Here is a 12893-nt window from a genome sequence, read left to right on the forward strand (position 1 = left end):
CAGTGAAAATAGTTGATCTCTGTAAGTCAGCCAGTATCAAGTTAATCAATTAAAATTAGAAAAAGAAAAAAAACTTGGTAACAGCCAATTGTCAAGTAATTTTCCTTGAAGGAGAATCCTGGTCTCCTGCTATTAGAGATTATACCCCAGAGGAAAGGGAGGATTTTGTCTCCAGATCTCTCAGTTTTTGCACTGTGTAACTCTGGATGATGCAGTTAAACCCTTAAATATGAAATTTTTTTTGGACTCATGTTAAGTTCTTTACCTCAATGGGAATACTTGACAACAAGTTCCATCAGTTAATTAAAAGAATGCATGGGGGAAAAAAGTCTTTGTATTTGTTCTGTGGAGACTTATAAAATGGTCTGTATGCAGACGCCTATAAGGAAAACTGCATATTTTGTTTGCTTTGAAAATGTGATGTGATTTTCAGGAGTTGTAAACTTGGGACAGTTGGGTAGAAACCAAGAGCAGAGTCAGATCCTGCTTGTGATGGGCCAGAAGGCATAAATATATAAATAAGGTATACAGTAGAAGAGCTGTATGTACAGAGCTAGCTCAGTCATTTATTCAGGTGCATTCAAAATCCATACAGTTGAAAACTCATGGCTTCCTGTCTGTTGTGTGACAGAAATAACTGTGTGGAAAAAAAAAAAAACACTTTCGCCTCCTTTTCCTGCACTGAGGTGTAAACACCTCCTTATTAAGGAGAGATGATAAAGCCTTTTATCAAGGTTGAATTTCTAAAAATGCCTGTTCATGCCCCTTGTGGCCATCTCAGGAGATGCTTATATTGCAGTTAGCATGGGAGGCCAATTCTTTCTCTCCTATGCATCTGAGCCTTGTGCTCCAGAAAGGAGTGTTACTGAAATGGCATAGGCAGTTTTAAAAAGGTACTGTGATTTCCATAGATGTTGTACAGACAAGACAGCTGGAGTTTTTTTGTGCTATCAAATTAGCATCTTCCGATGAGGGTTACATTATAATGTGAAGAAATGAAAAAATATGGAAGTAGTACTGTGGGGATACTATTGTTTATCTCAATAGAAGTTCACCATCTGTCATAATCTACCAAGATGTCTGATGAGGTACAGAGAAGATTGGTTGGTTTTTGGTGTAAGAGTCTGAAATCAAAGGGACCATCTTAAGTATATGAGTCAACTCTGATCTTTGGAGATAGGCAGCTGACAAGAGTTTAAAAGGAGGCCACTCCCTGCATTGGGAAAGCTCAATAGCCTTGTTGTTCAGGAGCGCAGGTTTGTGTTGCACAACAGCAAAAAGCTTGGCCAAACCCATTGATGAGCAAGAGTTTATCATTCTTATTCAAACAGATTGGGAGACAGCAGAAAACATATAATGTGCCTGTGCCTTGCAAACTAAGGTAGTTCAGGTGTTTGAAACTACTCGATTCATAAACAGAATGGGTAAAAGTGCAGTCAAAGTAAACTGGGAACTGGGGCCTAATAGTCACAGGAGCTGAGTGACAAATCTGCATAGGGAAGATTGAAGCAATAGCTAATGACTCACTGCCCATCCTTATGAATTCACAGTCATTACTAGCCAGAAAAAAAACGAAGATATTTTCTCAACAGATAGCTGGGTTGCAATGTTCTTGTCTTCTGAGTTTTCTACTTTCAACAGAGAAAGGAGGTGTGTTTCACTCTTGAATTGAAATTAGGAATGTGTGCTCTGCTGTTTTTATTTTAGCTCTCTTTTTTTTTTTCTCTCTCTCGTTTTTTTTTTTTTTTTTTTTTTTTTATAAATCAGTTAACTACTTAAAAGTTTTGGGCCAGAACCTAGTTGTGAATATGAATTTTTAATGAGAGACGGTTTAAAGGAGTATTTTAGTAAGATGGATGGGGAATATTTTTTCACGTAGGTGTTAACTGCTGTTGTCCTTTACAGGGCTTGAGGAGCCTGACTGAAAGTATTCTCTTCCACCTTAATGAGCAGATTAACAAAAGCCTTTAATACATAAGGTCTGCTAGTCTATTAAGACTTCTTTCCCTTTTCCTTTTTTGTTCCATATGTTTTACTATTCCTTATCTCACATCTTGTTTACAGCAGACCAGTCCCTTGAGATCTTTCATAAAAAGAGTGTATTGCTACTTTCATCTGTCGAAGAAATGAAAAATACAGTCTAAGGTTTTTGTGCATTACTATTGTATGTAATTTTCAAGCACTTAGTGGGTAGACAGATATTTCCAAATGTCAGGCATTGTCAAGTCTGTGTGGAATTGCTCTTCTGACATAAACCCAGCCTAGCTGAGAGATATGAGCAACTGTGTGGAAAGCCGTGGTAAAATGTCACTTATCTTGATAAAGGTAGTGGTGGCAGTTTCTTGGGCAGCATTTGATGCAAGGGTATCTTAACTGCCTACAGCTGGTACTCACATAGCGGATAGGTGGGCAACAACTAGAAATGGAGTGGAAAGAAATCTACAGAAAATGACAGCAACTACTACTCTTTCCCTACATGGGACACAGCATGACCTCAAAGGAGCAGCATTGAAAGGAAAAATGGAGAAAGAGAATAAGGTATTTTGAAAGCTTGAGTAGTCAGGAATAAGGGTTCTGTTCAGCTTGGAAAGGAGGATTGGGCAAGGAGTCATGGGAACAGGGTTGGTGGTTTGGTTTCGTAGAGAGGACACAGTCTGCCTTCTCTTTGGTAGGTTTAGGGATATTTCAATTTTGTTGAGTCCAGGTTTAAGTTATAGTTAAGTCTGTGTAAATTGTAGTAAGCCTCTGCTTTCAGCTGTACATTGTTTTTTAGTTTTTGAATCGTGAAGTGGCATTGGACTCTCTGTGGGTTAAACTTGGCCAGATAAAACTTCCCTCCTCAAACTACAAAGGAACTTAAGTGACATGTGGCTTATTTCTTCTTTAACTTATTTTGGGTTAAGCTGGCAAACTTTATTGTTATTCATAAAACCTTAAGGAGCTGACTGTCTTGGAAAAAGAATATGTTCTCATGCACAGGCGCTGGTATGCCAAGCTTTTTCACTCAGAACACATTTTTATGATCCAAATTACAAACTCATGAAAAGTAGAGTTTATAGTGGAAAGAATGACAGAGCTTTAATTATAGCTGTGCTGTAATAGTGTAGTTTGTAGTGAGCTGCAGACCGTCTAAACTGCACTATAATCTACAGTCGGAACATCTCAGATTTAGCCTCACAAGCCTTCCAAAGACAGTCATTGCAAGGGCCTTGCTCATGAACTTGCTGTTTTATATGTTATTCTGCTGTACAGTTTCAGGGTTGAGGTTGTTTCTCTCTTGTATACTAAAGATGATTGTTTATGGTTAGGTGCTTAGCCAGATGGGGGGAAGGGGAAGGGAAAGAGACTGCTATTTGACTTCAGATGTAGCCAATTCTGAACACTAAGAACAGAGTCCAAAATATGTGTTAATCTTGCCAAGAGATGGGAGAGTAAGTTCTGCATCTCTGCTGTTATTGTTCATTTGTGGTTTTGTTATGTAGGTTTTGTGAGCTTAGGCAGAATTGTTTAGAGTTGTGAAGTTGTTAGGTGTTAAACCAAGCAGTTTATCTGTACCAGGAGAGCAGATTTTCATTTTGTTGTTCTTTTGAAACTTGGAAATTGTTGCACCAACTGATAGTGTCCCATTTCAGAGAGGAAATAATAGTCTACCTTTTACATTTTGCAAGCCCGCATTGCGGCTCAAGAGTGTGAAAGCATCATCTGTTCTCCCTTGCTCCCAGCTTTCTTTGCCTTCTCACCCACAAAACTGATAGTATCGTCTGAGAGTTATGAAGTGTAAACACACTTCAGTTTTTGTATCTCAGGCCTACCTTCAACTGGCACAATAGTAAGGCACAAGGCTGTGAGATGGTAGCCTTGTATGAATCTCTCCCTTTTATTTGCTTAGGCAGCTTCCCCCCCCTTGTTTTGAGCATATGCGTAATTCAAAGTGAATTGGTTTATGTGTTACTTGAGTGAATATGCATCCTTCTTTTTTATATGCAGGTTTTTTATGAGGATGTTGTAAATGAGATGCATGAGCGAGCAAGGCATAAAGATTGCCTATGTCCTGATGGAACACAGGAGCACAAAACCACTTAGGAGAGTAGTAATGTAGCTGGCTGTGGGTTAAATAGCAGACAGGGAGGAAAAAGAGGGGAGGATACCAAAAAAGCTGATCTTGCTGAAGCTTTGGAATGCTGAATCCAGGGGTGGGGGAATGGGGGTGGTTTGGGAATATTCTCAAGCCTTTGTTAAATGTTTTTGCAGTTGGGAACCCTGTGAATCCCAGAGCCTCAAGTTGTGTTTATCCCTCTCTCTTTTTACCTTTGATTTTTCCAGCTGAAAACCCAGATGATTAAGTCCTCTTTTTCTTTTTTTTTTTTCATCCACTTAGTGCTCTCTGCTTCATACAGTCAACAAGAAGAGGCGGTAATATTCTGTGTGTTTCTAGAGATGGGTCTCTGCCTCCTAAGTCTTTGTCTTTATCTCATAAAACAACATTTTCGTTAGCTACCGTGAAGACTCATCTGGACCCCATTTATAAAACTTCCATATTACGACTGCACGTGTTTAGGTGGGGAGTTACAGTTAGGGATACTCTAAATGTCCAGATTTTAAAAGGTCTCTTCGTTTGAAGCTGCATTTTTGAATAAGGGAAAACTTCTGCAGGTAATCATGCAGCTGTTGATAGGAAATTTATCCCAGCAAATTAAGCCCCAGATATTTGAATTTGGGAGCTTCTGTAGAAGTGAGCTAAATGGGAGATTGGATTTAGGGCAAAAGAGGAATAGCTGCTTTACAAACTTACCTCTGTAAATTCAATGAAGTGTGCGTGCCTTCTTTTTCTCTTGAATTGTATTTACTCAGTTCACGTGTAGGCTAAGTAGAGGAAATGCAAGTCATCCACAGTGGTATATCTGTTTGCATGTGAAAGCAAATTAAGGCTCAGTTTACACATGTCTTATGATCATTGTGCTGCAGTATGATTTAAATTCGGTGGTGGCGAAATGGATTCTCATGTGGTTGGTATGTCCGGTAAGGATAAGGTTCAGTCAGAACAATGTTCAGAAATCATATTAATGAAGCTGAAGGGTAGGGTAATGGACTGATACTATTTTAGATGGAAAACTTTTGGTTGTTAATTTTACTAAGACTACAGAAATTGGCTTTTTAAGGAAAAAGAAATGTTTGTGGGATTTCTGTAAAGTACAAGTATTCTGGCATCAGCCACTATTATTTTGTTCTGAATTACAGTTTAACATAAGGTAGTAAAACAGCTCTTACAATTCCGTAATTGCACAGCAAAGTGGCATCTGCTTCATCTGTTTTATCAAGCTTTCAGCAGCTCCACAGTCTGGGATTATCAATTTTTAGTTAACACATTACATTCTCAGTTGGATAAACCATTTAAATTAAAACAAACAACTTTATGGGCCACGCTTTTATTCTGTGTCTGTGTCCATTTGCAGACTTTATCCTAGATGGCATGATCCAGATCCAGAAAAGAAGGGTGTCTTTCTAAGTACAAGATACTGAGTTCTTACCAGACCCTGGAGTCGTTATTTTTAATCTTGCTGTTTTCCTTTCCAGCCTAGTAGCCCTAGAGATGTGTGCGTTCCGCGATTTTACAAGGCTCTGTTTCTTCCTGTCACTCAGATCCTGCTAGACCCTATGCAACAGATGTCTGTTAGACTCTAGGGAGCTGCCTGGATGGCTGGTGACTTGGGCTGCTTGCACAATACAGCTTTTTCATTTAGAATATGGGTGGTGGAAATCCTACAAGTTAAAATGAGCTTGCTCCCCTGGGAGGCTGAGTGGATTTGTTTCCCTTGTGCACTTGTTGGATATGAATCCTTACCAGGGATTTATTCTGGATCTCTACATTCTTCCTGTTAAACCTATGCTGCCTTGCCTAAGATAATTCAAGTTTTCTTAGATGAAAAGAGGAAAAGGAAGAGTAAATATGACTCTAACCTATTGGTTAAACTCTTGTGAAAGAAGCAAGTCCCAGCCTCTCCTCAAGGACAGTTAGTGTGTTTTAAATGGCATTATAGTAACACTCTTACGTAATAGAGACACCCACCAATAAACCTTAAAGAGCAGACAGGAGCACCCTCCCTGTCATGAAACTGCCTGTTTAACTCTGCCATCTTCTCTGTCCTTTTCCTTCTCTGTACAGCCAGTAATAATTCTGTAATAATGTGTATTTGAAAACTTGCGTATCTAATGTGAGTCATGTGTTCAGGATAATGAAATTCCAGGCTAAATGTGGTTCTCTGATTTCTGTTGAAGTTGGCTGAGATGAGGCTTTCTGTAAATTACTTGACTGAACTTGCATGTCTTGCCTTGCGTAAATAGTGTGTTTTGTTATTTTATGCTGCGTTAGGTGCCTGTAAGGTTGTGCTCTGCTGGCTTTAATAGGGAGTTTGGAAAAGCACCACTGCAGCACTAAGCAGCACAAACACAAATTCTTCAAGTTGTAATGCTTCATTCATCTCTGCATCATGGTGCTACAGTGTGTTAACTTACATTATTAGTACAAGTTTTATATATTCATTTTAGTTATGGACTCTTAAAACATACTTAAACTCAGGTTTGTTTTTCTACTAAGGTATGAAATCACTTGAAGTGTTCTGGTAAGAGACTGTAATCTAAACACTGAAATGTTAAGAAGGGTAACTGGTAGAATAATTTTTGCTGCAAAGTGCTTGATATTTCTAGAAGTTATCAATTCTGAAGTCTCGCTTCAGTCACCAAAAATTAAAAAAAAAAAAACAAACAACCAACCAAAAAAAACCCCAAACCCCGAAACAAAACAACAGACCATGGCCAATCAAAAATCCCAGGGAAAATTGTAAATATGGGAGATAAGTTGTTTTATTGTTGACTTTAGCTTTTATTGATGTCATCTTTCAGTTCCTTCCCAGCCAGACAGGCTAGAAGTTTGTCCTCATTTTTTGAAACTATTGTATGAAAAGCTTAACTTTAACTTGATCCCAGAATTGGGACTTTGTGACCTTTGGAAGCCAGTTCTTAATTAGAAGTTTGGCTTGGACATGTTCCAAGTGCCTTCTCTGAAGTTAAATCCTAATATGATATGTTAGAATTGAGAATTTGCTGGAGGAGAAGAGACAGCATAAATTATTTGCAAGCATTATAGATACAGTAGTCTCAATATTTACAATTTAATTGAATGCTTGCAGGTCTGTGGTACATATCCTTTCCTAAGTTTGGTTAAGAGGATGTGCAGTGTCGGGGGATGTGTAGGGAGTGTACGTAGTTATGTGTATATACTAGCAGAGAACTGGAAGGTGGTTGCCAAAGAGAAGATGCCCCAGCAGCAAACAGTTCCACATCTGTACATGTTTTCCCTAAACTGAGCAAAGTGAAGAAAAATTTAGAGGATTTACCCTGAATTTCAGGCAGTAGCTTCTTAATTGCCTTTAAACTTTTGTCCCTAGGCTGAACAGGCTGATAGTCATTGATGCAGCCCCATGTGAAAAGGTTGTAAAATGCCTCCAGAAGATGAGAAGAATACGCTTGCTTGTGTTATTGGGATAAGTTGTATAGTCTTGCTTAGGGAGAAAGATGTGACAAGAAAGGAGGGTGGTCCCATCTCTGTGTCTACTTGTGAATGCTGGGAGAATAGGTTTAAACTTAGCTAGGCCTCATGTGGAGATCTGTGAAAACATTGAGATAAGCAGTGGTTGGGAATCTCATTTTATGTTTCTTGGCTAATGGACTTACCCCTTGGCCTACAGCAGGATGAGTCAAGAGAAGTCAAATGCCCTGCAGAGTCAGGTATCGCACCACCACATATAAACACTTGTTTCATGTTTTAACGGCAATTCTGTTTTACCACTTTACATTTATTTTTTGCAAAATGTCACATCTTGAAGAACCAGGGTGGAGCCACAATTTGTGTGCAGTTCAGGAAGCCCAGGCTGCTGACTAGGTGGGAAAAAAAAAATCTGTTTAAAATCTCATGTTCTATTTCATTGTTCCCTTTCCATCCTCTTGCTTCAAAGTCAGTTTAGCAGACTTGAAAAGCATACAGCTAATAAAACTACTGGGAAAGAAGAGATCTGTTTTCAGTTAAACATTTCTGGACTGTAGTTCCAGTATGATGTTTAGATTGATGCCTTGCTTAAACAGCTGGGAGCATTTTAAAAGTACATCTCCAAAAACTACCCACTGAATTTGGTTTTTATTTCCCTTGTTAGGCAAGTAATTGCTAGATTGGTGGTAGATTTCTTTGTTGTAAAATCCAGAACGCTGAAAGTAGCCATTGTGAAAGACTGAAGCAATGCCTCCCCCCTTCCCCCCGCAGTGAATTCTCTTCATCTTGCTGTAGGTTGGTTTGCAAATGTGCAAGCAGTATTACTCATTTCTGAGAGTAATGTGAAATGACCTTAGGATTAATTGGGGTTTATGCTACTAAGCCATGCAACTGGGATGGGCTGGCGGTAGCAGTTGGTTTCGTGGGTTGATTGGTGACTTTGCTTACTTTTCCTGGTTTTCTTAAAGAATTTTGTATTTGCTGGGACAGTGGGGAACAGCACAACCCAAGTGAGCTGGTAGAAATGGGGGAAATGCTGGGTATTAAGAAGGAAGGTTTTGGAAACAGTCCAAAATTAACATGAACTAGTCTTTAGTCTTGGTCTACTGCATTATTTTACAACTTTTCATGCCTTTTTCCTATTTTGGAGTTTTCCCTGCTTCTGTAGGAAGTCTGAATGAGTAGCGCTGTTCACTGCATGTCTAACTTGTCCTCTGACCTAACACAGGTTATGCCACAGGTTTATTGTTCTCACAGGATTTTTCACCAGGCGTTTTGTTTTCTGGATATGGGAGGTTGGAACCTCTCAATTCCTTTTTGCAGTGCCTAGATGCATCTGCTCGTGTATTCCCCATTTTGTATTCTTACATTTTATATTCCTTGCTGTAGTGATTTGCACTTGTCTTACACAGCAGTTACATGTGTTTCTCTCTATCATCACTTTTGTTTTCAAAAACATTGACTGTAGTTGGACCAGAGCCAGCCTTCTGTAAATAAAGACACCTGAAGTTTGCTCTCATTTAGTGAAGCATTGGTAATCCCGAAATGTGGGGACTTTCTTGTTTTGTTTTCTGCCTCTATGCACACTATGTGTTTGTTCCTTGGCTCGTGCATAGGAAAGTTTGGGGAGATTGTTGCAAATGTGAAGTATGTAACCCTTCTGTGGAGTGCTTTGCTCCAGTGTGTTATTTAAAGAATCCACTGAGAGTAGGAACTGAGACAGCTCCATTGATTTCTCATCACATGCGTTTGGCTGTTAATTAAATATCCTATAGGAGCTTATTAATTGATTGTTAATCATATTTTGTGGATGTCAAAGATGAGCTGAATGAATTATAATTTCAGAGTTCCTGCTTTGTCTCTGTGGTGGTTTTTTCTTTTTTATCATGAAGGAACCAGGGACTGAGTCCTGGTGGATGCTTTCTACACACAAGAGGTGCACACCAAATGTTTTCATCAGTTTTGTTTGCAGGAGGGGTTGGTTTTTGCCTTGGGTTTTGCTGGGTTTTTTAAATACTGGTTTTAACTTGGAAGTGCTGATGAGAGAGAAGTTCAGAGGAGGAGGCTTTGTTAGGATAGACAAGAGAGCCCAGGCAGACTACAGAACCCTCAGGCTGTGGGGACAGAATGGGACTGCACAGCATCCACTGAGTGTTTGCTTTCAGACTTCAGAGCCACAGATGGACATTTAAAAACATTTTTAAGAGATTTCAAAAAATTTCAACTGTTTAATTGGTGTTTGATTTTTTTTTTTTTTACTAGAACTGTTGCTCTCTTACTCTTCTGATACCCTGATTTAAACTTTCAGAGCCTTTGAGAAGGTACAAATCTTATCACAGTGACGTTTATAGTACTTCGAGTGAAAGTCCATCTGTTATTTCTTCGGAACCAGACTTCAGGCAAGGTAAGATCTGTGTTTAAAAAAAAAAAAAAAGACACAACAACAAAAATTACAGAAAAAAGTTCAAGATGAAAAATAGACCCCAAAACTATGAAGTTACATCTTTAGTAGAAGGCTTGATAAATACCACTAATACAAAGTTGTAAGATGATCTCATGTAACTACAACATTGTATACAGTTCAGCATAATAGGCAGTCTGTTGAGAAATGAATTTGATATTTAGCACTCTGGAAGGGAATTTGGTAGGAAAAGGTGGAAATGGTTAACTTTTTACTGGAGTGCTTGTTTTACATGACATGCTGTCTTCAGAGCCACAAAAATGATTGAGTTGTTAGCGTATGGTAACAGTAAATTGTGAAAGCTTTATAGGGGATGTGCTTGATTTAATTATTTTTATATCAGTGGGGTTTACTGTGAGGGTTAAATGTTTGATAATTTATAGATTTCAGTGTATTGCAAAAGTGCTACATAGCACAGGCTTTTTTTGTGATAAATTTAAGTAAGCTCTATGAAATCTGTGGCTTGGAAAAGCAGGAGATGGCATGAAGGGTTGTTCACTTATATATGGCAGGAAGGGTTTTGTTTACACAGTGGAAGCATAGCATGGAAGGAAATGCTTGGAGCATTTTTTTAAAAGAAGAGCTAGACTAGTGAAAAGAAGTCAAGATGAGAGCACAGTTGACAAAACAATCAGCTTCACAGAATCATTATAAGTGATGGAGACAAATTATTTGATGAAAATGAGGAAAGAAAGCAATAGTTAGGAGGCTAGATTATAGCCGCACCATATGTATTCTGTACACACAGAATTCCAACCCAGTCTCCCTGTACTCACTACTCTCTCAACCTTCTTTGTCTTTGTCTATCCTCCTACTTACTGAGCCAGAAGCCTAAGGAGCAGTAACAAGTAGCAAGGCTCCTGTAATGCATTTCCCTTCATTTTTTTGCCATTTAGAACAGGCTGTTTGTGTGTTCCAGGCCAAAGTCAACAACTCTTAAGTTTGTACAGGCAAGAGAGAACTGTTTTCTGGCTACTAGTAGTAGTATTACTGGACTCAGTGAAATGACTGTCAAAAAGAACTATTTCTAAATCAATGTGGCTGTAATGTGTTCTGCAAGAGCTCTCCTGCTAGCTCTGGTTACTGAGGTTACAGTAAGAGAAGAAAGTGAAGTAGTTTGCAAAATCAAGCTTTAAGTGTAGCATCTCTGGTGCTGCTACAGGAAGACATACCAGCAAAGGAGATAACTATTACAAACAGAATAGCAGGTTAGTGTATTGCCAAAAGAAAAAAAAATTTTTTTTTGATAAATTATAAGGAGTCGTCACATTCCAGGGACAAAAATTAAACACAGGAGCTCAGCAATATATATACTGGTTTCTTAACTCCCTTCTTGTGAACTGGATGCGTAATTACTTACTTAGCTGCTCTATTTCTCTTCTGGGGTGGTTTTGTGCGATGTCTCTGCTATGTATGTGTCTCAACTCATGGCTGACAAAGAAATGTGTCACCTTGGAAAGGTGTCTATGCAATTGTATGTTTGTGGGGGTTATTGTGGTTTCTTTAATGCCTTCATTAGTATTCTTCAAAGGACTTGTGTAGTGCAGCTATCTTTGTTGGGGAAAACTAGAAGATCACTTTGAAAACTGAAAAATCAACTTCATAATGCTAGTTTGTCTAATACTGTAATGCGGTTGTGCAGAACACATGAACCTGATTCCTTCTAAGTAATCTCATATGACTGATAAGTCCTTGATTTTTAGACAGGATTACTCTGTGTGCTTTGTTGCCCAGTCAGGTATTAATTTGTCCTTTGGTTTGCTAGTGAGAAGAAATGAAGGTTTCAAGAGAGATGATGCCAGTGGTGCTTTGCCAGGTGCTGATGATATCTCCACATCAAGTCAAGCTAATTCTCAGAGGGCAAGGTAAACCCTGTGAAAACAGTATGTCTTGGACTGCTTTGTCTTTATCAAAGAAAGTATTCTAAATCTGCGAGCGAATTTTTCAGTCCCATCCCAGCTTCTGTTTGAGGTTAAAAAGTGGCATGTTGTACTTGAAAGAAAATAGCATTTCAGAATTACATATTGCAGTCTGAAGTAAAAGGCTCGTGATGCACTGTGGTATAGAGGTAAGTATTCTGGTTAGGAGTCCATATTCAGTTCCCATGTTTAAAGGAGACTGGGTTGTACTCTGTGAAGTTGCTATATCTGTCAGAAGGTCAGGGCCTATGTTCTGCTTGGAAATATTTAATAATATTTATTTTGATTATACTTTTCTAAAATAAAGTTTTGGGAAGTATTGATATTAGTACAGATTAATTTGCTTTTTTTCTTTTAATACGGAAATGATAGCATGCATATTTCTTTGAAATAAGCCAAAAGCCATACATTTGGTTGGTTATTCTGGCAAACTCTTAGTTTATGTTGTTGTGTTTAGATTAATTTTTTTTTTTTTTAATACCTCAGCACTGATTAGGCAGGCCAATTCAGTAACAATTTATGCTTTTTGAAATGTCTTTTGCTGTGCTGTGTATTTGAATATTACATCTGTTTGGGGTTTATTTTTTTCAAGTGCTCTTCATCAATATTGCTTTAAAAAGTAGGTTCTGCTTTGTACATCACCTTAATACAGCATCTTTGTACAGCAGAAGTGTATCTTGCCATACCTGTTAGGTTTTGAGAGTGGTTCCATTCTAAATGAGAATTTTTATTGACATTTACCTTTTGCATAGAAAATTTTCTTCTTCTAGTCTTTGCCAGATGCTGAATCACCTTGGAATGTTATATCAAAATGTTTCAAATAATTTTTGTAGTAAAGGAAGAAAAGAGACATGTGTGTTTTCCCCGTCTTCCCTCACCACATTACAAAACAAAGCCTTCTCTCAGCAGCAAAAGGAGAAAGATTGCTGCTGTGCTCAATATTTTAGGATATTTATATGTTTTTGGCATA

At 38.4% G+C, this 12893-nt stretch overlaps 1 protein-coding gene across 1 annotated transcript in view; it reads left to right on the top strand.

Moving 5' to 3' along the window:
• PTPN13 (protein tyrosine phosphatase, non-receptor type 13 (APO-1/CD95 (Fas)-associated phosphatase)) overlaps positions 1 to 12893 on the top strand; it is a 99447-nt gene that overhangs the window by 35521 nt on the left and 51033 nt on the right. Inside the window, exons 8-9 of the mRNA XM_010564435.1 lie at positions 9852 to 9947; positions 11770 to 11864. Coding sequence (XP_010562737.1) covers positions 9852 to 9947; positions 11770 to 11864 — 191 coding nt within the window. The remainder of the gene's footprint in view (positions 1 to 9851; positions 9948 to 11769; positions 11865 to 12893) is intronic.

This window comes from Haliaeetus leucocephalus, unplaced genomic scaffold (assembly GCF_000737465.1).
Source record: "Haliaeetus leucocephalus isolate CR32 unplaced genomic scaffold, Haliaeetus_leucocephalus-4.0 Scaffold178, whole genome shotgun sequence".
Classification (NCBI taxonomy): Eukaryota; Metazoa; Chordata; class Aves; order Accipitriformes; family Accipitridae; genus Haliaeetus; species Haliaeetus leucocephalus.